Here is a 26,458-nt window from a genome sequence, read left to right as displayed (position 1 = left end):
GCACCAAGGCACACCACATTCAGCACAGTTTATACTGTAAAAACACTCCAGAGTAAAGTACCAATTTGCATTTTTAGATTAAATGAATAGGTCACCCAAAAAGTTGTTCATCAATCATGTAATCACCCATGTGCCGTTCCAAACCCTTTAGTATGTTCTTACTTTAGTGAAACAAAAAATGTGTTGTTAGACAATGTCTGAACTGCTCTTTTCCATACAATGAAAGTGGAATGTGACATGCCACATACAAGTACCAAAGTCTACATCTTTTCTTTTTTCTGTAAGATTAATGTTCACAGAGGCTATATTATCAAATGGCCTAGAAACAAGTGTTTCAGTCCATGAAGGAAGCCTTTTTGAAAATGTCTAAATATTGTGAAGTTGTCCTGAACTGATTCAAATGAGACTTCAATCTCTCAATCAGAAACACAAAATTTGGGTGTGTGAATTTTTTCTTTTTTTTCTTTTTGTAGAACACAGTGAGGTTGGCCTAGTTAGTTACACATGGACATGTAAATCAATTCAGTTAAAGAAATTAAAAAAGATTTAGTGGAAGTATAAACTTAAGCTTCAGGTTTTTTATGTAAAGACATAATTATTTATAAATATGTAATCACATCTTGGATAGATGATTTAAGATATGTGCTTTACATGCCCAAAAATCATAAAACTGGTCTCTTCTGATTCTATGCAGCATACCGAGTTGATATCAGCTATTTTGGGCATTGGCCATTTTGAATTTTGTTGTAAAATGTTGTATTTTTATCGTATCATTACAAAACTCATGTGTCATCGGCACCATGCTGAATGGGATGAAAATGACAAGTGCAAAAAATGATGCTGAATTGTATTTTCTGTAATGCTCTGACAGAATCCATCAGTTTGCTGAGATGTACAGTCAGAAAATGGGCATCCGCTTCTGGGTCCTGCTCAAGACTCTGTGGGGCGATTTCTACCTCAACGCCAAAGCCAAAAAAATCATGAAGGGAGCTCAGGTACAATCATTTCTGAGAGATAATACACCTTAACATGGTTTATATACTTGTAGCATGGTAATACATTGGTATTTGGTATATTTTGAAATATTAAATAATGCCATGGTATTACGATTTTATACCACCATAATGCCATTGTACCACCTCATTCATTTTATGTTGGGGTTTTCAATAGTCACGTTGTTTTGCACCCGGGAATTTTTTTTAATCTGCATTATTTACTGTAATACAGGTCTATGTTGTGTTGCATTAAATACTTTTAAGATAAAAATGTCGCTATAGAGTATTTGTTACATTATATAGCCTACTTGGTTTGACCATCTCTGTAAATATTCATTCATAAGCAGCCCGTGTGTCTGCTGTCCTCCTTTGAGGGACTGACAGGAAGTGGGCTGAAAGAGCTACATGAGTGATGTGACAGCAGAGGCCCTCAAATAGATTCTCTGGATTTGTAGAGCCATTTAGGACATTCGAATATGCTACAGTTATGCTAATGGACATCAGTTCTCTCACCGAAACCTCACCTTAGTAACTAGAGAGCATATACACATGCAAACATTAGCTTCAAGCCTGTGGAACATCCTTTCACTGATCCGAACATAACAGACCTGGATACAGTGTTATAAGGGTCAATAATGTGACACTCATATTTTGGATTTTGGATCTATTATTCAAAAAAATTAAATTATACAGACAGTGATTTGACTTCTACACTTATGTGATGGACTCATTTTAGATTTCGGAATTAAAATGCAATAACAATTCTGAAATACTATTTATTTTTTTTTAAAGTATACTACTGTAAAACAAAATTTGGTAATTTTCTTTTAAAATGTTTTTGATTGAAGTCTCTTATGATCACCAATTTGATCAAAAATACAGTAAAAACAGTAATATTGTAAATAAAAATATCATTAGATTTGAAAGAATCTGTTTTAATATATTTTTTTCAAATGTAATTTATTACTGTCATGGCAAAGCTGAATTTTCAGCATCATTACTCCAGTCTTCAGTGTCACATGATCCTTCAGAAATCATTCTAATATACTGATTTACTGCTCAAGAAATATCTCTTATTGTTATCAATGTTGAAAACTGTTCTGCTGCTTAATATTTTTTTGGAAACCGGGATCCGGATTTTTCAGGAGAAAGCTCAAAAGAACAGCATTTATTTGAAACAGAAATCCAAATGTTTTTACTGACACTTTTGATCAATTTAATGTTTTTTTTTGCTGAATAAAAGTATTAACGCCCTGGCTTCATATTAATTAATTTTTACTCTAAAAATTTGTGGTGTGAATTTGTTTTTTTAAAGGAAAAGTCAGAAAATCTACCACTGACTTTGATATCATGTTCACCATTTAACATTGTGATTGTTCAACTTTCTTGCATTTATTTGCACACTGTGATTGGCCCTTTCCTGCATCTGTACAGTATAACCATCGATAACCACGTTTTTGTTGCATGTTGATTCAGCTCTGAAACAGCATAACGCAGAACCACTGTTTTAGGTTAAAATGAGTCTGTTTTAACATACAGAATTAACTTATTGATCCACTTTCCTGTACTATCCATATTTCTGAGCAGTGAGCACATTTATAGCATGTTTGTTTTAAACTTGATTTGAAAAGATTTAGCAAAACCATCTATTTTGAAGCTCATTTGTCATTGACCCTGTATTTTCTGCATTGGTTAATAAGAACCACTCTTGCTAGAGATGTTTATAGTAATGTAGGTCGAAGATCTGAATAATGAACTCTGAAGATCTATGCCTCAATCTGCAGTTACCAGATTGATTTAGACCGCCAGCCGTACAATGCTTAGACGAAACAATGTCTTCGATCAGTCACTGCCATTATTCCACTCTGTCAGACAGATCTCATTCAGAGTTGGTTATGGAGGGCGACGTGACCTCCAGACGACAACATTGATTACAGAGTCAAGCCTAACTTAAGCCTTTAAACTCATTTGAGCTCAGATGTTAGTTGAGTTTGACCCCATTCAGTCACATTAGAAGCTCTTTATTATATGTCCAAAAAGGCAACTAATGAAGCAATGCGGCACTGGGGCGCTTACACAATGTCTTAGTTTGTGTATGCATTCTCTTTTTCATATAAATTAATATTTCCTAACTTTGTTCTATATACTGTCTTAATGGGCATTACGCTCATCAACTTTTTCTTCTTTTGACTTCACAGTCCAAAGGAAAGAAACCTCTGTTTGTGCAGCTTGTCCTGGATAACATTTGGAGTATGTACGACGCTGTGGTCACTACAAGGTAACTTTTTGTATGAACTCATTTGTTTATACATATGAGAAATTTACACCAACAAATGACTTATCTGTACAGACTGAAAATGAAAATGCTTGGCATATTTGACATTTGGTAATATAAACTATCTAGTAGGAAATATGGTATAAAAATATCTAGTATGCAAATTATTGTTATAAATTAAAATATTAAAAAGTTTTTGTTAACTGCAATAAATCTGAAATAAAAATAAAATATAAATATTTGATGAAATTTTTATTTATTTAAAATATGAATTAATGCTATAATAGTAAGTAGTACTAAAATGACACTGATGGTATTAAATGGACCTTTAGCTGTGCTATAATTCATTTGTATGAATTCAAAGTTGATTTTTATTTTATTTTATGAATGCATGTTCCCGGTCTAATTGTGCATAATTCATCAGTGCACATTATTCAAATAAATAAATGCATATATACAGTGTCTTGCAAAAGGATTCGTACCTCTTAATTTTTTCACATTTTGTTATGTTGCTGCCTTATACTAAACTGCTTTAAATTACTTTTTCCCCACATCAATCTACACTCCATACATCATAAACTTTACAAATTTATTAAAAAATAACACAAAAAATAATTACATTGCCTAAGTATTCGTACCCTTTTCTGGGACACCTGAAATTTATCTCAGGAGCATTCCAATTTCTCTTGTAGATGTTACTACAATTCGAGTGGCGTTAACTGTGGCAAATTTAAATGAATGGGAATGATTTGGAAAGGCAAACGCCTCTTAATAAAATGTATATAAGCTGAAAATGGATATAAGAGCAAAAACCAAGCCATGAGATCAAAAGAACGCCCTGCAGAGATGTGAAGGTTCACAGGAGCATATGACATCCATAATCCCTGAATGGAAGAAGTTTGGGACAACCAGGACTCTTTCTAGAGCTGGCCAAACTGAGCAACTGATGGAGAAGGGCCTTGGTTAGAGTGGTGACCAAGAAGCTGATGGTCTATCTGCTCAACCCATGATCATATATATAGAGATGGGAGAAACTTACAGAAGGACAAACATCATTGCAATATTCTACTGATCTGGGCTTTATGACAGAGTGGCCAGACTCAAGCAGGGACTAGGGGACTGCCACAAATCAGTTATTTGCTTTGGCATTATGGTGTTTGGATTGCAGATTCATGTGAAACAAGGTCATTTAAAGTAGTTTAACATAAGGCAGCAACATAACAAAGTGTGAAAAAATGAAGGGGTACGAGTACATTGGCAAGACACTGTATATGCACTGTATATCTCACTTGACTGTTTTCAAATTTCCAGGGACAAAGAAAAGGTGGAGAAGATGGTGACTTCTCTGGGGATAAAAGTGATGCCTCGTGACCTAAAACACTCAGACCCCAAAGTGCTCCTCAGTGCTATCTGTAGCCAGTGGCTTCCTGTGTCTCAGGCCGTGCTCTGTATCCTTTACCACACAAACTCTATCATTCAAGTTTTTTTTTCTATTCGAGTTTAAAAAAAAAAGTTTTTGAAAGAAGTCTCTTATGCTCACCAAGGCTGCATTTATTTGATCAAAAATACAGTAAAAATAGTATTATTGTGAAATATTATTACCAATTAATATGTTTTTATATTTAAATATATTTTATAATGTAATTTATTCCTGTGATACAAAGCTGAATTTTCAGCATCATTACTCCAGTCTTAAGTGTCACATGAAGCTTCATTAATCATTCTTATTTGCTGATTTGCTGCTCAAGAAACAATTCTTATTATTATCAAAGTTGAAAACCGTTGTGCTCCTTCATATTTTTGTGGAAACCGTGATGCATAGTTTTTAGGATTATTTGAATAGACAGTTAAAAAGAACAGCATTTATTTGAAATAAAATAAATATCTTTTGTAACATTATGAAAGCATTTAGTTTGCAAATTGATCTCTACAGCTGCTTAAAAAGTCATTATTTTTTGCTTTTCTGTTTTGGGACGCAAGTGGTGTAGAAATTACACAGATTAACTGAATCCCTCTAGAGTAAGGTTTTAGATAATAATACAATGTTTGATTAAAACAAAGTAGGGAATACATTTGAAATAATACATGGGTTTAACCTCTTCATCTTGTTCATTGGAGTGTCCAAATGTCTGCATTTCAGAGTATAGTTTCTAGAAACGTACAACACACAGTCCTCTGTTAATTATACACACCCTCTAGTGACGTTAGCCACATCAGCACTAGGCAGTTGACTGGCGTTGTCCACCTCCTCAGCCGTGATCTCACCAGCTGTATGGGAAGGAAACACAGAACCGACCGTTATTAGACGGCAATATGATTGACACAGGCACGCCTCGCAATTACTGTGGTTGCAGGTGCTCGGAGCGACACGTTACTGCGATTTAACACTTTTGGTAAAATGTCAGTTGTTTCCCTAAACATGTAATTGAGTGATTCTCAAAATACTTCTCAAATGTGGAGTTTTGGCCTGCCTGGCAGGTGTTTTATGTTTGTGTGTTGTTGTTTTTTTGTTGTGTGTGTGTGTGATTGGAAAGGAGTTGGAGCTTTTCAAAGTTGGGTGAACCATTACTTTTAAAGCATTACAAATCTTTGCTTTTTAGTAGTGAGAACTACTAGATATGTTAGATAAACTTGTTTAACATAAAATTGACCTAGAGTATCATGAATAGTAGCTTGTTTAAATCCTCTTTAACAATTTTTTTTAAATTTTTGTTCTGTCTCACCTCACAAGTCTTCATCTTCTCGACTGTATCCAGTAATTAAAGTCATAGAAACCTCACAATTCTGACAGAATTGTGTTGGTCAAGCTCAACGTTCAACCCTGTTACCAAAGTTGTTATAAGAGAAGAATCCTCAATCCAATACTTTTATTACATTTATTTGAAGTAAACTAGTTGTAAACTGTGTGCAAAGGTTTGGAATCAGTCACATTTTTGTTTTTGAATTATTACTGAATTAATATATTATTTAATATTATTAATATATTATTTAATATTATTCAATTATTACTTTTCAGCATGGATACATTAAATTGATCAAGAGACAGTTAAGATATTTATAATGTTAAAAGAGAGTTTTGGTCCAAATATATGCTTTTGTTTTGTGTTCATCAAAGAATCCTAAAAAATTATCACCGTTTCCATTAAAATATTAAGCAGCTCAACTGAACTTCTGCACAACTTCTGAAAATTCTGCTTTGCCATCATAAGAAGAACATTTTAAATACAGTTATTTTAATTTGTAATAATATTTCACAATATTATGTTGTGTATTGTATTAATTTACTGTTGTTTTAATCAAATGAATGCAGCCTTGGTGACCGTAAGAGAATTCTTTCAAAAACATTAAAAAAATCTTACTTACCTAAAACTTTTGCTTGACTTTTGATTTCAGCAAAATATTTTTACCGCATTTATTAACCTTGTTAATGTTAGTTAATACAAATCTTCATGTTCATGTTAGTTCACTGTGCATTAAAGCTACACTGTGTATTTTTTTAAGTTGATTCTTAGCAAAAACACTTTGTTCTTTTAAAATGATATGTGATTATGTGTATAATTACTTCTACCAACTAATCAAGTTTTCTCGTAGGCGTAGAATCTGCCATTTATAATACATACGATTGAGTCGCTCAAATGTCGGAAGCCATGTTACACCTCCATCTTGAAAATACATTAGCCAAAGAGGGACATACCTGGAAATTCAAGCTTCGCCTTTCGCGTTTTTACACTCAGTGGCACCGTGACGAATGCGAGGGGGAGATTACTCGCGACCGCCGGCAGATTTGAAATAATACGGCCACCTTTGGAGTTAAAACGCCCTCGGAATGGGAGGGGCTAGAAAGTAATATTCAGTTGGTAGTCATATATAATTTCACCGCTAGATGGGAGAAAATCCGACAGAATGTAGCTTTAACTAATGGTAACAGATACAAATTTGGACCTTAAAAATGAAGTAGTTGTGCTGTCCTCTGTGTATGTTCTGTATATAACTTGACAGCCAGGTAAACTCTTTCCTAACATCAATACTCTGAAGTCAGTAAACCTGTGGACAGGAAGAGACTATGAAAGAGTTTACCTGGCTGTCAGGTTATATACAGAACATATACCAAGGACAGCAATGCTGTAGAAGTATTGTTATCTGATGCAGTTAACTAATGTTAACAAATGAAACCTTATTATAAAATGTTAATGATAAAAATCATGTGATATCTACATCCTGAGGTTGACATATAACGTTTTTTGAAGTTAAGCACCATGTTTCACTGACCATTTGTTTAAAAACATAAACATTTCAGGCCCTATTTTGTACCCTATTTGTGTAAAGTGTCAGTCGAGTGTGTTCTCTTTAACTGTGTTACTCAGCGATGGTGTGTGAAAAGCTGCCCAGCCCAGCTGAGATCTCGGCTGAGAGAGTGGAAAAGCTGATGAGCGTGGGAGCGCGCAGGTTTGACTCCCTGCCCGAGAAAACACAGGAGCTAAAAAAAGGTGAGTGCGTGTTAACGGCTACAGCAGAGAACCTGAAAGCAGAGGATGTGATTCACACAGCATTTCCTACCACCAGACTCCCATCTGTGGATACAAAACTCACACTCGTATTGCACGCGTGTGCTCTTCACTCAGGAAAACGGCGCTCTTAGATCTTTTCTAGCACTTTCCGCTCACTGGAAGCTTCCTAAGTCGACAGTACCTGTCTGCGCACTGCTCTGTGAACTGTATTTGGATTGAACAGCTCCACTTTTGGCTTGTGGATTTTTTTTTTTAAGCTTTATGATGGTGCAGTGGCCTTTTGTTGCGTTCCTCTTGTTTGAAAGGCAATATTTCACCCAGAAATTTAAAAAGCTGTCATCATTTACACTCCCTCATGTTATTCCAAAACCATATAATCTTCCTTCTTCCGTGGAACACTAAAGATGCTTAGCCCGAATGTTCAAGATGTTCTTTCCCATCCCATTTTTTTTATAGCAGTCAATCAAAAAGGCATCATGAAAACACAAAAGCACCGTAAAAGTTGTCTGTATATCTTGTGCGCTGAAGTCATATGATAGCCGTGTGTGAGTAACAGACTTAGGTGTGGTTATTTAGGTATAATTGAGATACTATTATAGTTTTTATTCATATATTGAATTCCTTTTTTTGTTTGCAGTATATTCTCCTTTTTTGTTTTAATTTCAGATAAAGTTTTAGTAATTTTGTTGTTTTTTGCAATTGTATCTTCTTCTTTTTTTAATTACCGGTAATAGGTTTTAATTATTATTTAAAAAAATTTAGTACATCAAAAGTTGGGAATTTTTTTTTTGTCTTGGCGACTAGCTGAAATAATACAAAAATATTTGTTTTGTTAACATTTATTTTATTTCAAGTAACAAAAATGATGCATGATAAGCAGTTTCATGTGAGGAAAAAGTTCAGATGTCGCTCTTGCGTATGCCATACTAATTTGTCATGTCCACCAGCAGAAAGTGGCTTTATTTGAAAGTGACTTCTGTGTGAGCCGTGGTCAATACATTGCTACACTATTGACAAAATCTCCCTGAATGTTCGTAATGCGACCAGACCTTTATATAAAAAAGTTATTTCAAAAAGAATATTCTGTCCTCGCATACTCATGTTGTTTCAAACCTGTATGCTGATTTAAAAAATAAAATAAAATCATGATTTGCTGAAAACATTCAATTTCACAGTAGCACACAAATGTATTAGTGCACATTAAAAATGCCAAGGGGCAGATTTAAACAGGGCAAATTAGCGTGAGAGCGCAATTCCATAAAAGCTCTACTGACGATGTACAAATAAAAGAACACAGCCAGATCATTTACATAACGACCAACTCAATCTACCAAGAGCAGCGCCAATTAGCGTCTGATTTTAGACATGCATTTTGGGTTGTAAATTATGGCGCAAATACCAGTAAATTGACTACCGTAGTAAATCACCTTGCGTGATTCATTTAAATACTCTCCTCCCATAAATTTTGCGTCTGAAAGGAAAACTCTCAAAGGTCAGCCGCAAAAATAATTCTGTCCACACATTTTCAGCGCTAAGTTTTTTTTTTACAGCGTGTGTTTAGTAAATCCTGACAGAAGTTTTTTAACGGCAAAAGAGGGTTTGCGCTGATGCGAGCTGTTAGTATATCTTGCCCCAAGGCTTTTCGTGCTCGGTTTGAAGTCAGTGACTAGATGCATGAAACGCATGCAATGACATCCACTGCTAATATGGATATGACTGTACATGATGACAGAATGTTTTATTTTTGGGTGAACTTATTGGTATTAAAAATAATGGTTTAATTTAGAACCAAAACAATTAAGTTGGGTGATCCATTCAACTCTTACGTTCTTAATGTCACAAAGAGATTATCTAGATCTTTAGAAAACCGTCTACATTAGTGGACAAAAGTGATGTTCTGCCTAGGCAAATTTTCACCCTTTATTAAAATGTTATAAAAAATGTGTTTAAGATTTTGTAAGCATCCTGCATAGTTTTACTTGTAGTCAGGTTTCATTGTGTTACCACAAATAAAACAACTGTCAGATTGTGCGGACGTAATTTTTGTCCAGGCAGTCATACAAATAAATGCTGAACACTTGCACAAGTGAGAACCAGTGAAAAATGATCTTCTGATTATTTATGTTGTAGTCTTTTTCATGTGAGCTTTTTGTTCTTCTAAGCTTTTTTGTTTTCTATAGTAAAATAAAACCTGTAGCTGTAGTTTGCCTTTTTTGCTTATTAATTTAGTCAGATAATACCTTAACCAAGTTTAGTGTTTTGTTCTACCCTCATAATTAAAATATAAAAAAAATTATATAAAATAGTTTCCTCATATTTTGATGATTTACCGTAATCGAATTTGTAGGATCATTAAAACAAATATCTTTTCTGGACGTCACTTTTGGCCACTAACTGGTTCTGCTGCTTTAAAAGCCCCAGAAGTCAAATTCAGCATCTGAAGAACCTTTAATGAAACCTCCAGAACTTTTTTTTTTTCAATCCACGAAAAAAAAAACTTGGAAAGTGGGTTCTTGATAAGTTTCTTTGTGAAATCTAATAGTGCTGCACTGAAGAACCTGTAGTTTATTTACTGACTTTTGTAGCAGTCTGTGTTAAAATTTGCCAGAGGGCATTTGTTTTTCCAGCCTTCACACAATTGCGACAAGAGTTTGTGTAATAGCAGGATGCTTTTAATACCGTTTGGCCTGAGGCTGAGGTTTCTTTGAGCTCATGCATTAAAAAGCAAAGCGCTCCTCAATTCTGGCTCGCGGATTGTAATATCACGCTTTAAAGTCATTTCTGATGGCGCATAGGTGTGAAATTTAGTTTGATTTTATATTCATATAAAAGGACCACACCGTGTCCCATCCATATTGTGTTCAAAGTCCGAATTGTACAATTACACTAGTGTTGCTGACATTAAATAAGACTTTCTTTTTAATCTATTTGCTCTGTGTGTTTGTCCCCTGTAGCATTTCTAGATTGTTCGGCTGATGAGACGGCGCCTGTAATTGTCTTTGTGTCAAAGATGGTTTCCGTGGACTCCAAAGCTCTGCCACAGAACAAACAGAGGTATTGAACTTGTTCGGTTTATTTTCAGACGGTAGTTATAGAGAGCTTGTATTGTTGTGGTTATGTACTGTAGATGGCATGTGATCATAGCATTGGAGACTTTCTAATCCTAAAACTGCTGTTCTCCAACTTTCTCATTGTGATTTATCACTATAGGAATAGGGCCTGTTTATCACCTCATATTTAATCATTATAATTCCGATAATTAATTAAATTAGCTAACCCTCTGGTGCTGTTAGATCATTTTTGACCATTTTTTTTACTTCATCAGAATGGTGCAAACCTGGGTAAAGGTTTTGGCACGTACTATGGGAACACAAATAAAAAGATCATGGACTCGAAAAGCTTAAATGGTCCTGAAAAAAAGTCAAATTTGTACTGTTCGCGGTCATAAATGACCCCATTGGAAACGAATGGGAAGCGAATTTCATCTAGTGGAAACGTTTGGTACTGTGCCCATACAAAATCTTACCGAAAGCTGTATGTTAATGTTAACCTCAAATTTGCATATTTGCAAATTTAAACACAACTTCTTTAGATTTATGGCTGTGAATTTAAAAATGTTATGTTTCAGTTTTTTTTTTTGTTTAATTTCAGAAATAATCTGCCATGTGTCTTCTTTAAAAAGAGACCAAACTTCAGTCTGTGCTCCAAAGCATTCAAGATTTATGACAGTTTTAGGTGGAAAGCTTTCTGGTCTATGCTCAAAAAGTGAATAACTTGTAATAAATGGATCATAACTATTAATTTAGCACCATAAAATCCCCTAAAAATATTGAATAAAAACAGTATCTAACTGAAATAATAGTAATAACTGTAAATTAATTATACATGTCAGCTAGATTATATTCATTACCTGTCTAGCAATGTGTGTTGTGTTTATGCTTAAATCTAACTAAATTATGGTTTGTCTTTTTTAAAAACTTCTATCACATGTCATGATTTGTATTGAGTTCACATCTAAATGCAATTTTACGTACAGCATGTGGTGCACTTCAGACTTTTTTTGTATTTTCCAGGTTAGAGAACAGGCACGTTGCATCACAAAAACCAGCGAGCATTGATGTTCACTGTTTTGTTAAATTATTAAAATAATAACATAATCTCAGGGGGAACATCAAGTAAATATTTCAGGTTAAAGTGGTTCGGCTGTCAAAAAAATGTGGCAATCCTTGACCTAGTGAAACAGGATGTCACGACATGGCTTACCACTTAAAAACATACAATATGAATGATAATATACTTCAGTTCACACATTTTCTGAATAAAATAAAATATTTGTTTCACATCTATTAAATAAAATAATACATTTTATTCAATACGAAAGAGTTTACTTCATTTAAAGATGGGGTTTTGTTACTATTTTGAATAAAGACTAGGCGGATAAACATGCTTATATTTTAATGGGTGCAAATATTTGTGAAGGGCGCTGTATATAATATAAAATATTCCTTATGATAATTTTCTTTCCAGTGTAGCACATATGAAAAACTACATCTGTTAAAACACTATTCGCAAAACTATTATAATAGCCAATTGGACAGAAGGTATTTTTTCTACACTGGCAATTGACAGGTGAATTGATAAATATAAATATTTAATTTATAAAGTAATAGTAAAATAATATAAAGTATATTGTTGCTTCTATGACAATATGACTATTTAGCTTTTTCCCTGGATATGTTTAGCAAACGGTCTTGAATGTTGTTTTGTCGCATGCAGCGTCATATACAAAATTAGGCTTTCTTCTGTCTCCTGTCACGTAAACGTGAAGACACATTGTAATTTTGTTTTTCATATTTTTGTTTTGGTGGCTTAATGTGAGGAACATTCCACATATGTGTCTCCACATGGTGTTCTGGACAAAAACAGCCTTTAGGCATCATAGATAAACGTCTGCTGGTAAATCTTCCACGAGGAAAGAGTCAGGACAGATGTTTTCTTTTGTAGATGGTTTATAGGACTTCGATTTGAGTCGCTCACATAATTTACATCAGCGAGGATTAGACTATCGTTCCGACTTAAACCATGTGCTGCAACCACGTGCAATTCCTAAAGTCTTTTATTTACTTGGATTCGCCCTTGGTGAATGTTCATTTTGGATGCTGGCTTTACTCCACAACAAAGACAAAATGCACTAACTTTATTGTTAAAGGGATAGGTCACCCAAAAATGTAAATTCTGTCATCATTTACTCATCCTTATGTTGTTTCAAACCTGTATGAGTTTCTTTCTTCCGTTGAACACAAAAAGAAGATATTTTGAAGAATGGTGGTAACCAGACAGTTGACGGTTGCCATTGACTTCCATAGTAGGAAAACAAAATACTATGGAAGTCAATGGCTACCGTCAACTGTCTGGTTACCAACATTCTTCAAAATATCTTCTTTTTGAACCCATTAAGACATAATCAAATTTCTTAGACTGTAAAGAAAGAAATGGTTTTAACTGCTCTCATGCACAGAATGTGAAATAAATATCAAATAAATCAAAATGATTTTTTCTTAGCTCCAGTATTGGTGTAGTTTTACTGAGTGGTGCTTTAGTAGAGCAGTAGGACATTTAAAGGAAGTCTTTTGGGATTTAAAAACTGCAATTGATCCTTATTGATTTCCCTTTTTAGCTATCCAGTAGATGTTATTCCAATGACATTTGAGTAGATGTCTGATACAAATTGGTACAAAAATTCCAGTTTATCCAGGGGAATATGATTTGATTCCCATCGAATTCCCTATATGATAGTTTTAGGAATGGTTCCGTGTGTGTGTGAGAGTAAGTTTGCTATAGCCCTTGGGTTCTACAAACTTAATGGACCTTGGCCAAACAGTGATGTAGCAGTTGATCGATACGGCACCTTGCTTGCTCTGTTTGTCTACCGTATGTGTGTGAGCACAAGTTTTTGCTGCTGTTCTTGTCCTTTGTTGCTGGACTATGAGAATTGATATTCTACAGTAATGTTGCTTGCTTAGATCCTGTCCCTGTTGATGTCCTTTGTGTCTGGACTCAACTGAAACAAATGTTTTTCAGTTTTCATCCTCCTAAGTGAGGTGACATCATGTCAGCGCTGAGGAACAATGGCTGTTGCAGATCCAGGAGCATACGCTAGATGGCGCTCTCAGCCGCGTCAAACTCATCAAATGACCCCAGATCTTAGGGCATGAGCTGCTCAGACTCTTTGTTCTCGAGTCAGTGTGTCAGACGGCCCCTTTAGGACTGACCTCAGATCAGACATTTTCCATTATTCTTCTGGTCGGGTGGAAGTCGGGTGGAATTTGGTGGTGTTACAGATAATTCAGTCAAGTGTGTTTTTGTTTCCATCTGTGTCTTTTCAAACATTCCACCCACTCACAAAGTCTTACACTTGCACACTTGGTTCGTCTGTCCGCTGTTTGCAACCCTTTTGTTCTCCCATTTTGTCGTCTTTCTCACCTTCTACAGTAGGTGACAGCCTGGAGTACAGGTGGGCGGTATGACCAAAATCTTATAGTTATATCATGGTATGATTAATTTGACATCACATAAAAATACAATGAAAAATAGTTTATCTATGAACAAACAAATAAAAGTATTATTGACAGTTTCTGATAATCCAGTAAATGCAAGGGACTGCAACTCATTTGATTTATTTTCTTTCTTTATATAATATATATATATTTGTGTGTGTATTATGGGGGGCCAACCAGGAAATAATATCTGAATATATAGTTATAAGCCTGAAAATATAAATTGAATATATAGTTATAATTTTGAATATATAAATGTAAATCTGACTATGTAGTTATAACTCTGAATATTTAGTTACAAATCTGAATATATAGTTATAGAACTCTGAATATATATTTATAAATCCTGAATATATAATTATAAATCTGAATATATAAATGCAAATCTGAATATATAGTTATGACTCTGTAGTTATAAGTCTGAATATATAAGTCTAATTAATGTAGTGCATATAAATGCCGTTCAAAAGTTTGGGATCAGTAAGATCAATTTTTTCAAATTAAGTCTCTTATGCTCACCAAGGCTGCATTTATTTGATTAAAAATAAACTGTAATATTGTTAAATATTGTGACTATTTAAAATAACTGTTTTCTATTTGAATATATTTAAAATATATAATTTATTCCTGTAATGCCATTGTGAATTTTCAGCATCATTACTCCAGTCTTCAGTGTCACATCATGATCCTTCAGAAATTCTTCATTCTAATACGCTTATAAATATAATACAAAACACACATATATTATGTAAACACAAACTTCTATGTTAGATTTGATTAATCGCGATTAATCGAATTGACAGCACTAATATATATGTATGTATATAGTTGTAATTAGTTTAATTTATAACAACAGCCCTTGAAAATAACAGTTTGTCAAATAAAAAATCAATACTGCCCACTATAGATAGATATATCTACTTGTTGACACATTTCTACCGTTACACTATGTATACTGGTCTATCTCCCAGCCTGGAATGATTTTGAGGCCTTTGTTCTCAGCTTTTGACCTCACCCTCACTGTTTTATGTCGACTGGGTAAGCGTGACGCTGGACAGTGGACGATATGGCTCGCTGATGTCGAAGCGAATTATCTGGACTTTAATGTGTGGAGAGACAGTTGCACTTTTAATCATTAGAAGCAGATGGCCTGGGAAAACCCTGACGACGCTTGGCGGCACTTCTGTCTTCGAGTGTTGTTTTGACAGAGGGGGCTGAGGAACATGTGTAGACCCTTGCAGGCTGCATGTAGCTTTTCATTGGCTGCAGGAGCTCCCGTGTAGCTTTAGCTGGCGGATCCGGGGTGCAGCTAATAAAATCCATGCAGTGTTTGTGTAGAGCAGGAAGAGTGATCGAAGGCATGCGTGTGACTGTCAGAGCTTACACGCAAGAAACACTGTTCTGGAACCAGTTGCTTTCTTGGCAATGTATTGAGATGGGTAACTGTAAGCAGTTTAAACGCTATTAGCATAACAGGATATTCAGTGGAAAACTTTTCTCTTTCAGGAATTGGTTGGATCGTGAAACGTGGGCTTTAAGTGCCAGAATTAAGCCAGGTGGTTGGAGATTTATTGATATAATGCTCACCAAGGCTTCATTTGTTTGATGAAAAATACAGTGATAATTAAAAAGATTAACTATCAAAGCAACTGAATTTTCAGCATCATTACTCCAGTCTTCAGTGTCATATGATCCTTCAGAAATCTAATATGTTGATTTGCTGCTCAATAAACATTTCAATATTTTTGTGGAAACAGTGATACGTTTTTTTCTCTCTCCAGGATTCTTTGATAAATAGAAAGAATAAAATAAAATATATATTTTTTTAAATATATATATATATATATCATTATAAATGTATGTACTGTCACTTAATTAATTTAATTCGGCCCTTGTTGAATAAAAGTTCTTCTGACTGATGACAAACTTATGAACTGTTTTGCCTTTAATTGACTGTATAGTGGTGATGTGACAGGAAAATTTGTAATTAAACTTGTATTATAAATGTATTATTCAGAAATTACTTTTGTCTACATTGCCTGAGTTCTGCATTGAACTCTATATCAAACTCCTCAGATTTTTATTCTAAAATGTTTACTTTGTGTCAATTATGACTCATAATTTCTGCTGTCATAATTAAAGGTTCAATATGTAAGAATTTTGTAATAAAATGTCCAAAAATCACTTTCGGAGAAATTCCAATTTTAAATAATGGCCCGTCCCGGAAAAAAATGTTGTCTGTCAATGACGCAATATCCGCGCTATCCTCGATTTCCGCTCGTACTCCCATAGCCATGACGTAACCATGGCGACAGACGTGGACAACTGTGTAGTGCGTAACGTTTAGTGGCACGCTGTTCTTATTTCGTTCAAACATTACGGACCTTGGCAAGCAGACTTTGGGACAAAAAATGAGAACTAAAATAAGGCTCAATATTGGCGTGGCGTTTTCGAGATGGCGAGAGCTCCACGTCCGTGACAAACTTGGACTTGACAGAGCTTCACGAGTCACGACTTGACAGCGACACCGCTCTTGAACATTCTTTATTAGACAGGTGAGCAAATTTACATAAAACAAATCAATGTTATATAGCTCAACATGATGAAATGTTAGAATATGATCAGTATGTTATTCTAATGTTGACCTAGCTTACTAGTAAGCTGCTAGTTTCATGTAGCAAACAAACTAACACATAGAATAAAATGATAACTTTCAACACACTCAAATGCTGTTTAGTATGATAGTGTAACGTTAGACCAAGTGAAACAGCGCTGCGTTACCTCACAAGTTTAATTTGTCTAATAAACTGACCTGTGTGAGTAGTAATTCAGCACTTGCGGGTAGTTCGGTAGAATTAAATATCCTTTTTCCTTTATATCCGTGGGACTCGCGTCTCTGTCTCCCATGATTAGCAATCGCGACCTGCTAATGTTAAAAAAAACATGAATGTTTTCACTCATCCATTAACATTATTAGATCCATCAGCTTGACAGCAAGCCATCATTCAGCTCGTCACTGCGTCATAAACCTCCGTCTTTGTTATTGTAAGAGGTTAGCGCCCCTAGCGACAATTTTTTTGTACATATTGTAGCTTTAAGACTTTATCTCATAATTATCACTTTTTTTTCATCATTTTCACTTAGTATCTCTACGCTCTCAGCGAATCATAGCAGAGGTAATTTATATACAGGAGTCTTAAAATACAGTAGCTAAAACAGGCAGTTTGATCATAAAAGGGTGAATAATGGTTATGAAAAACTCTATTTTTTTTTTTTAGGCTACACTGTCATTTTTTAAAAGTTGATTCTTAGCTAAAATCAAGCTTCGCCTTTTGCTTTTTTACACTCAGTGGCACCGTGACAAATGCGAGGGGGAGATTACTCGCGACTGTCGGCAGATTTGGAATAATACAGCCACCGTAGGAGTTAAAACGCCCTCGGAATGGGAGGGGCTAGAAAGTAATATTCAGTTGTAGTCATATACAATTTTACCGCTAGATGGGAGAAAATCCTACACAGTGTAGCTTTAAGGAAACTTGGTTAAAAGTGAATTCTATAAGAGTGTAGAATTGGGTTCCTTTAACTTTTGAACGTTTTTACGTATACATTTTAACTGGATTTTCTAGTAATTTCTCTTCCCAGCCAGCACCAGCAAAACACCTTTTCCCCTGACTGAAGGAGACAGACAGATTCAACTGGATCGAGCCACGTTTAATTTAGCGTGTTGATTTTCAAGCGGTAATTTCCCTCGTCGCCATCTCGCCAAACACTTTTGATGCTTAAATACCTTCTACTCCGTGTGTTTCGAACGCCGTCTAGCTCGGTGGAGATCAACTCCATTTCCTTCGGGTCTGCTAGAGTCATCGAGGGGGATGAGCGCGATTTATGAACGGAAAAAGAGTTGGGCCGCGGTAATGTACTCCTGTTTATTCAGTCTAACATCATACTGTTTCCTTCAATCAAGAATGCTGCGGTTAATATGCCACCGTATTTGGGCCTTGACCGCCAGCTCCCTGTTTATCTTCCCTGGCTGCGGGCCGTTCAGAGAGGAGATGGGCGGCTCCCAGTGGCTCTTTAGCTTCTTTTTACTTTCATTGTTTGCTTGCATTCACTTTTTGTTGTATTCAGTCACGTCTCACCCTCCTTTTCTCCAGACGGACTCTCTCACTCTTTTATCATGTTCCCTCTCTCGCTTTCTCTGTCTCATGTTTCCCCCCCCAGCTTAAAGCAGTCAGCGTCAGGGTATCCAGGCATAAAGTTTCTTCCTGACCTGAGATGATCTTTTTTCTGTCTCGCATCTATGGGGTCTCTGCCCCCCAAACACACACACACACACACACACACACACACACACACACACACACACACACACACACACACACACACACACACACCTACACCTACCTACCTACCTACACACACACACGCACCTACCTACACACACAGGCACCTACACACACACACACACACACACACACACACACACACACACACACACACACACACACACACACACACACACACACACACACCTACCTACACACACACAGGCACCTACCTACCTACCTACACACACACACACACACACACACACACACACACACACACACACGGGTGTTTCTTCAACTACAAGCACTCTGTGTCCCAGCGGTTGAATTTTGTTTCTTTTTGTTTATGATGGTCACATTAAACTGTCTTGTATATAAACCAGGCCATCATCATTTCTTTTTGATACTTTTCAGTTGCCTTTTATGCATATATTTAAAGGGCACCTATTATGACATTTAAAATGTTCCTAATGTTGTTGTGGGAGTCCCCAACAACAGTTTTACATGCATGCAATGACAAAAAACACTTTTGTTTTCGTATAATATGCATTTATTTTTACCTGATTTGCTCACCGACTCCCAAATGATTCGTTCAACGACTCGTTTTTCAAACCCCTCCTTTGCACGACGCTAATCTGCGTTGATTGGTCAGATGACCCAGCAGTGTTTACAGAGATAATACTTATTTTTAACACGGAGTACAATGATGCTTTTATCAATTAAATTGTATTATAATAATGATTATAGTCCACTGCTTTGTAGTTTGTAGTAAAAAAACGAAAAATAAGATAAAGAATTTAATGTTATGTTAGCGAGCATAGCCCAGAGTTCATATTGTAAAAGCACAATCAGTCTTTGTTTGCATTAGCCCGATATATAAACATAACGTTTTTACAAAAAAAAAATGCAGTTACGTTACTACGAGGTATTACTCTATTCTTTAGACAACTCCGAAAACAACGACAAACACTTCACATATCTCAATACAATTGTCATTGAAGACCTAGAAGCTAAACGGTGCTTACTCAACAAACAAAATAATTATTAAGCATGCTACATAAAACATAAAAGCAACAATTATTAATAACACTTACAGGTTGTGAAACGTAGGAGGAAGCTGATGCAAATACACTTGGAACTGAACCTTCCTTCAATATCAGCCAGCTCGCGAATCCAAGTTTGATTGCATTTAAAAAGCAATCGTCTTCAAAATGACGCGAACAAAGCACAAGGCTCGGACTATACTTCTGTGGTATAGTGAATTGTAGCCACTTAGTCTTCAAATGCTCCTCCTTGGGCAGATGAAAAAAGTTTGCTTTTGAGCCGCACTTCAGAACACAGCGTCTCGTCGCCATGATATTTTCCCTGACCTTGGAGCGCAATAAGTGGGCGTATCGTATTCAAATAACTTGACAAGTTGACGTCATCTAGTCAGAGAAAAAGCTTCGGTCTTCTAACGATTCATAAAAATGACTCAGAGTCGACTCTCACTTTTGAAAGACAATAACTTTATATACGGTGCACTTTCATATTTCAAACTTTGGAGGATGTTTTTGTTCACTTAGATCTATGTTACACACTACATGAAAGGTACATTTCAAAATTCCATAATAGGTGCCCTTTAAAAGGCTGTCATTCAATTAGTAAGTTGTTTATTAGGCAAAAAGTGTCTTTAAATTAGAAGTCAATTTATCGTTGGTTTAATTTCTGTATCACTGGATATCAGTTGCTGACCTTAAGCTCATGTTTTATTTTTCATTCACAAAGTATGACTCATTTTTTAGATTAATTATATTTATCTAAAATGATTTATCTGTGGACAAAATAATTGTTGTTTTAAAAATTATTAAACTCATTTATATTGTAGAATTTGTGGCCATGTGAGATTTGGTGCAAATGACGTTTGGTCATTGGAAGTTTAGTGTTATAAAATGATATAATTCTCCTGTGGTGCATGAACTAAATTGCATTGAAATAAATAAATGTGTGTTTGAAAAGGTTATGGCATATTTCTAGGGACCAAAATAGATCAAATAAAATAAATAAAAAGCCATATATTTGTTTTCTTAGCTCTGCAAGCGTTTCTCCTTCAAATGAAGTGTGTGGGATGTGCGTCTAGGTCTAAAGGATGACATCATCTTTTGTGAGAGCAGCTTTTAGCTTGTAAATGAGCTTCCCTCCATATTTTCTTTCAAAACATCATATCTAAGTGTGATCGTCCATAAGCACATTAGCGTAGCGAGGGACGTCAAATGCATGCAAACACTCCCACATCAGATGAACTTTGACCCTTTGGAGTGAACTGATAAAGGGGCATTGCAAACATCGATGCTGAGAAAATGGACATAAAGTGTTCGTTTAGACCAAGATGCATCTCAGATTTCAACTTGAAAAGTTGCGACGACAGCAGCTGCTAGCGTTATACCCTGACCCACATTTCAAAGGCACTGTTCCAGCCTTTACATATCAAAACAGTGTTATTTAAGCAAACCCAGATATCCTGCGCTGGAGGGAGACTTTGGCATAAGCAGCATTGCTACTTGTAGTTTATTTGATCTTTCGTCTTGATTTGATAGAAGCTTCTGTTGACGTTCGTTTTGTGAGTTTTCGAGCTCTGTGTTTAAATGAAACATGCCAGGAGGAGTATGGGTATACTTTCAAAAGAACTGTGTTAAATTTGGAATGACCGGAAGATACATTTACAGAATTATTTATTTATTTATTTATAATCCTTATGTATTTATGATATGAGTAAATGGGTTTATATTGTTACACAATGTTCTGTTCTTTTTAACTTTATCCATTAAAGAATATAAAGAAATTAAAATAAAATGAATCTATTTGGAAAAATGAAATCTATTTTTCCACAAAAATAATAAGAAATGTTTCTTGAGCAGCAAATCAGTATATTATAATGATGTAATGTTATGTAATAACATTTGTATTATTACAGAGTAATGATGCTGAAAATTCATCTTTTTCACAGGAAAAATTACATATTAAAATATATATATTTAAATGGTAAACAGTTATTTTAAAGTGAGAATATTTCACAATATTACTGTTTTTACTCTATTTTTTTATCAATTAAATACAGCCTTTGTGAGTACAATAGACTACTTTCAAAAACATCAAAAATTCTTACAGACTCAAAACTTTTATATACATATATTATATATTGCTTTATTTGAACATTAAAAAATACAAGTAGTTTTGCATTTCTTTTTTTGCGTTCTTCGGTTCAGATTTGCATCCTGCCTGTCACCTCAGTTGACTTTATGGATTGAATGGCGCACACCCCTGACATATACTCAGGTCAAGTCTGCTATTTTTTCCTCTCCTTCCCCCCCCCCCCCAGTTGAATGAACTGCATCATGAAACCTGCAAAGCACAAATGCATTCCTCCACCTTTGGGGTTGCCATAGCAATGATCAATTTGGGTCAGTGTGTGTGTGGTATGAGATTTGGCGTGTGGGAGTGTTGTCAGCCACTCTTACACATACCCTGCATGCGATGTTAATATGTTGGCTTGCCTGATTGGCTGCTGGTGCTGGGGGCTTTTATTAATGGCACAAGGCAGTTGGTAGGCAGAAAATTGGTTTGGCTGTTCTATGCTCATGCAAAGACATTAATGATTATGCAATAAACAATGTTACTCATTGGAATAGCAAGGTTTCTTTAAAATACACTCTTAGAAGGAGAAAAGCGTCTATATAGAATCTCAAAGGGTTCTGTCATGCACTTCATGTATATATAACCTTTATTACATTTAAAAAATACATTTTATGGATTTAGTTAAAAAAAATGTTTTATGTTAAATGAAATTGTTTTAACATTTTAATGTTAATGAAATTGAGGTAGTAAGCATTATTGTTGAATTATTATACAATCGTTTAAGACATTTCTACTTATAAATAACCTTTTTTGGCATAAAACCTTCTTTAAAATGGAGTCAAAAACCATAGGTTTCTATAGAGTGTATGTAACTTTGCAAATGTTAATGTACAGTAGTGACCAAAAGTGATGTCCAGCCTAGGACATCTTCACCCTTTATTTAATTAATATTAAACATTTTGATAAAATATAATTTTTTTAAAATATTAAAGATTTTGTAATCATATTACATAGTTGGGCTTATTATTGATAAAGCAATGTAGTCAATGTATGCGTTTTCTTGTGAGCTTTTTGATTTTCTATGCATTAATTTTACATAGTAAAATAAATATCTGTAGCTGTAGTTTGACTTTTTTGACAAATTGATCAGATAAATGCCTATATGTACAATTATTATTATGAATGTAATTGTTGATACTATTCTTTATTTGAACAGTGGAGGTTGGTCAGGTTCGAACCTGGGTTTTCTTGAGACCATCAGTTATTTATATGTTGTGGGCATAAACCTAATTATTTATAGAACATATTTATTGTATTTAAAATGTAATTTTATACATTGAAAAATGTATATATTAGATTCACAAATCTCCATCTTAACAATAGTTTCCAATGGAAAACATCTGTAGTTTAATGTCTTGCATGCTGAAAACTGATGAAGTGTGTTTTGTGAGTAGATTATGTGTTGTGTGTGTGCAGATTTAGAAACAATTTATATTTCCATTCCTCTATTCCTCTGTTTTTAAAGACTTGGTCGTAAGGCTCTGTACCCATTACTTCATGACCACAGTGGCCGAGCTTGTAAATGAGCTTCATGCTGTTTCCATTATTGCCAATAAGCGAAACATTCAGACCTTTGAAAAGGAAAACATTACATTTTGGAGGACTGATATAAAGCACTTGAGACGCACAACATGATTGAAGCACTGATGGAGCGGAAGTCAAAAGGGGGGACAGTGGGTAAAAATCTATTGAGTGTAATTAAGACCCAAATCAGTTGATTTATGGTCAAATTCACAATTGTAGTTGCTATTGCGCTACAATTTTTTTTTAAACACAGCTTTAAGAAGTTGAGGTTTTCCTCTGGACTGTATCCTGTTTATGCACCCCAAAATTGTCATTAATATTTCAACATGGCAGTGTTCTCTCAAATCATCATAACTAGCTTTGTTTACGACTCTGAAGTTACAGCCAACGCTTTCCATGAATAAGGTACGCTTTGACCCGTTACATTTTCCTAGCATTAAAGACACAAATCCCATCTGGTATTTAATTCACTGCAGTAAAAAAAAAAAAAAAAATCATTGACAATCATTCAACTTTCACAGCATGATGGGATTATAAATCAAACTCAATTTTATCAATTTTGCACAAATTGTGGTGTGAATCTCAACTTTTGTTTACCTTCTTATCAAGCGATATCAATGATCGACACGAATTAAATGTTTTCTTTCATTTATGGGAAATATAAGTTTGGTGCCAATACTACTGTTGATAGTCCCTACTGAGTGACCGCCGCAACCCTTTTTTTTTCACACAAAATAAATATAAAATAACTTTATATAAACTATAATACACGTATAATATTTAGTTTGACAATCATTCTTAAGAATCATAACTCACATATTACACGCATCGCTTCAGTCAATACTGAGCTGAAACTTTTGTTGCCAATTACAGCTTGTTTGGCTAGTGTTTCGCAGCATTATAAAAAGAAAACTTGATGAACTCCACAATCATTTGACTGGTAATGTCTCGGCAATTATGCCGTGTAACCGCATAGGATCTACTGTATATGTGGATATAAAGCAAAATAAGTCACAGTTGTTGGCTGTTATGTTCCTCTTGCAGCAATTTGTTTATAGTCTGTAACAATCGTTCATCTGTCATCTCCTCAGATGGAGCCATCACTCTGCTTTAGAAGGGCCCTTAATAAATGTGGCAGCAGTTTGGACGCAAACATGGTTTAAATCTTCTATTGGATCTACTGCCTGGGAGCATAAAAGCACATTAGTAGTGCTTGATGCTGGCTAGTTTCAAGCTATGGTAACTCCTTGGTACATTTTTGGTATGTTGAGAACTGAGCCAGATTCTTTCCAACCAGTTTCACTTTAAGATTTATATCTTCAAGTTAAACAATTGTAAGAGTTTGGTGTTCTATTTAAGCTTGTCCGCAGCTCCCTTTTGTTCTTATGGCATGCCTGCTTCTTTTTGAAATAGAAATTATGAATATGTTCACTTATATTTGCTTTTGAAATTGAATGTGTGTGTGATAATAGCTGGCACAAAAACCTTTTGGCTATTTAAAAAAAAAGAAGATTTTATGTTACATACACTGATCTAAAATAACTTTTTTAAATCATTTGAATGGACATTTGCTTGTTAAATGAATGATTTATATGACAATTTTATTTCAGACTAAATACAGAATAAAACATGGACAGCATTGTATGCTGTGAATGCTGATAAACTATATAATCAGTATATTTGGCTTTGGAATTATAATGTGCTATAAAATGAAATAAAAATGCGTAGTGATCTGTTAGAAAATTTCAGAGTTCAAGAATTGGCTTTCCTGTAATTCATGATAATTAGAGAATTAATAATAGTAACAGAAAACAATGTACCCCACTGTGCAGTTGTGATCTTGCCAAGTGCTCAGACTTCTGTGGTTCACAACCGTGCATTATGATTTGTGATGTTTTTTTTTGTACCTTAAGGCCGTTGACTCAGGAGGAGATCTCCCAGAGAAGAGAACTGGCCAGACAGCGTCACGCCGAGAGACAAGCTGCCAATCAGAGTGCAGAAAGCCCCGGGTCAGGTGATGCTGGAGGTACTTCAACCCCATGAGCCCCGGCCATCGGTAGTGTCACAGACAAGAACTGAATCTGTTTAATGATGTGTGTGTGACAGTGAATGAGTAAAAGAGTACAGGCTATATTTCTTACGGCAAATTCAGTACAATGGTGCATATCAAACTATTATGGTATGCTAATCTAATCTAATCTAATCTAATCTAAAAAACACCTTATTTTTCACACACTGTATTTCCATTGTTGCAGCACCTCTCTTCCCAGTCTGTCAGTATCTCTCTGTTTAGTTCTGGTCTCTATGAAGCCACTTCTGTCCGGAAAGCGCAATGTGCTCTGATTGGTCGGCTGGACCATTGTGTTGTGATTGGTCAACCGCTTTGAGTGTGTTTGGGAAATGTAATGACATTATCATAACAACAAGTTTCAATACACTACTAACACAACTCATCCAGGCCTCTGCCCCTTTTTTTTGCATATGTCTTGTGCGGGAATTAATTAAACGAGGAATATTGTGATGTGTTCGTTCCTGGAAGAAGACTACAATGGAGGCGTTTCAGGGAGAAGAGTTACAAAACACAGTCACTCCAAAGGGAGTTTTTCTCTTTGTGTTTTGTAACTTTGAGACCTGTTTCTAGCTCGAACAGCAACATTACACACTAAAGAAAGTTGAACATGTAAAAAGGCATAATAGGTCCTGTTTAAAATCTTTTATATTTACTCTGAAGTATTCATCAACTTTATTTTGTATGTTTGTGTGTTCTGCAGATGCGCTGTGTGCGCAGACAGAGGCTCTTTCGGTCAAAACTGCAGTGGAGGAGGAAAACAAAGAGCATTTTGTGGCCTTTGCACGAGTCTACAGCGGTGTCGTCCGAAAAGGCCAAAAGGTGTTTGTGCTCGGACCCAAATACGATCCATCACTGGCGCTCAGAGTGGTGAGCAGCTGTTTGTCTGTCTTAATAACTGCAGACGGTTTCCTTATCCAAGAATTAATGCAATTCATAACATAATCATCACACAATTAATAATCCTTAACCCTGGTGAACTTGAACTCGGGTAAATGAAGTGCCTCGTTCGGGTTCGTTTCCAATTAA

The 26,458-nt window shown here is 35.3% G+C and overlaps 1 protein-coding gene across 2 annotated transcripts in view; it reads left to right on the top strand.

The window, feature by feature from the left end:
• The window catches only part of efl1 (elongation factor like GTPase 1), a 102,949-nt gene that overhangs the window by 4,456 nt on the left and 72,035 nt on the right, over positions 1-26,458 (top strand). For both annotated transcript variants that reach the window (XM_079638265.1, XM_079638266.1), the window contains exons 8-14: positions 872-995; positions 3,194-3,273; positions 4,582-4,718; positions 7,635-7,757; positions 10,733-10,832; positions 25,275-25,387; positions 26,133-26,299. In XM_079638265.1, the coding sequence (XP_079494391.1) occupies positions 872-995; positions 3,194-3,273; positions 4,582-4,718; positions 7,635-7,757; positions 10,733-10,832; positions 25,275-25,387; positions 26,133-26,299 (844 nt within the window). The remainder of the gene's footprint in view (positions 1-871; positions 996-3,193; positions 3,274-4,581; positions 4,719-7,634; positions 7,758-10,732; positions 10,833-25,274; positions 25,388-26,132; positions 26,300-26,458) is intronic.

Source organism: Phoxinus phoxinus, assembly GCF_949152265.1.
Source record: "Phoxinus phoxinus genome assembly, chromosome: 2".
Classification (NCBI taxonomy): Eukaryota; Metazoa; Chordata; class Actinopteri; order Cypriniformes; family Leuciscidae; genus Phoxinus; species Phoxinus phoxinus.
Note: the sequence above shows the minus strand (reverse complement) of the source record. Positions and strands in the feature narration are given on the sequence as shown.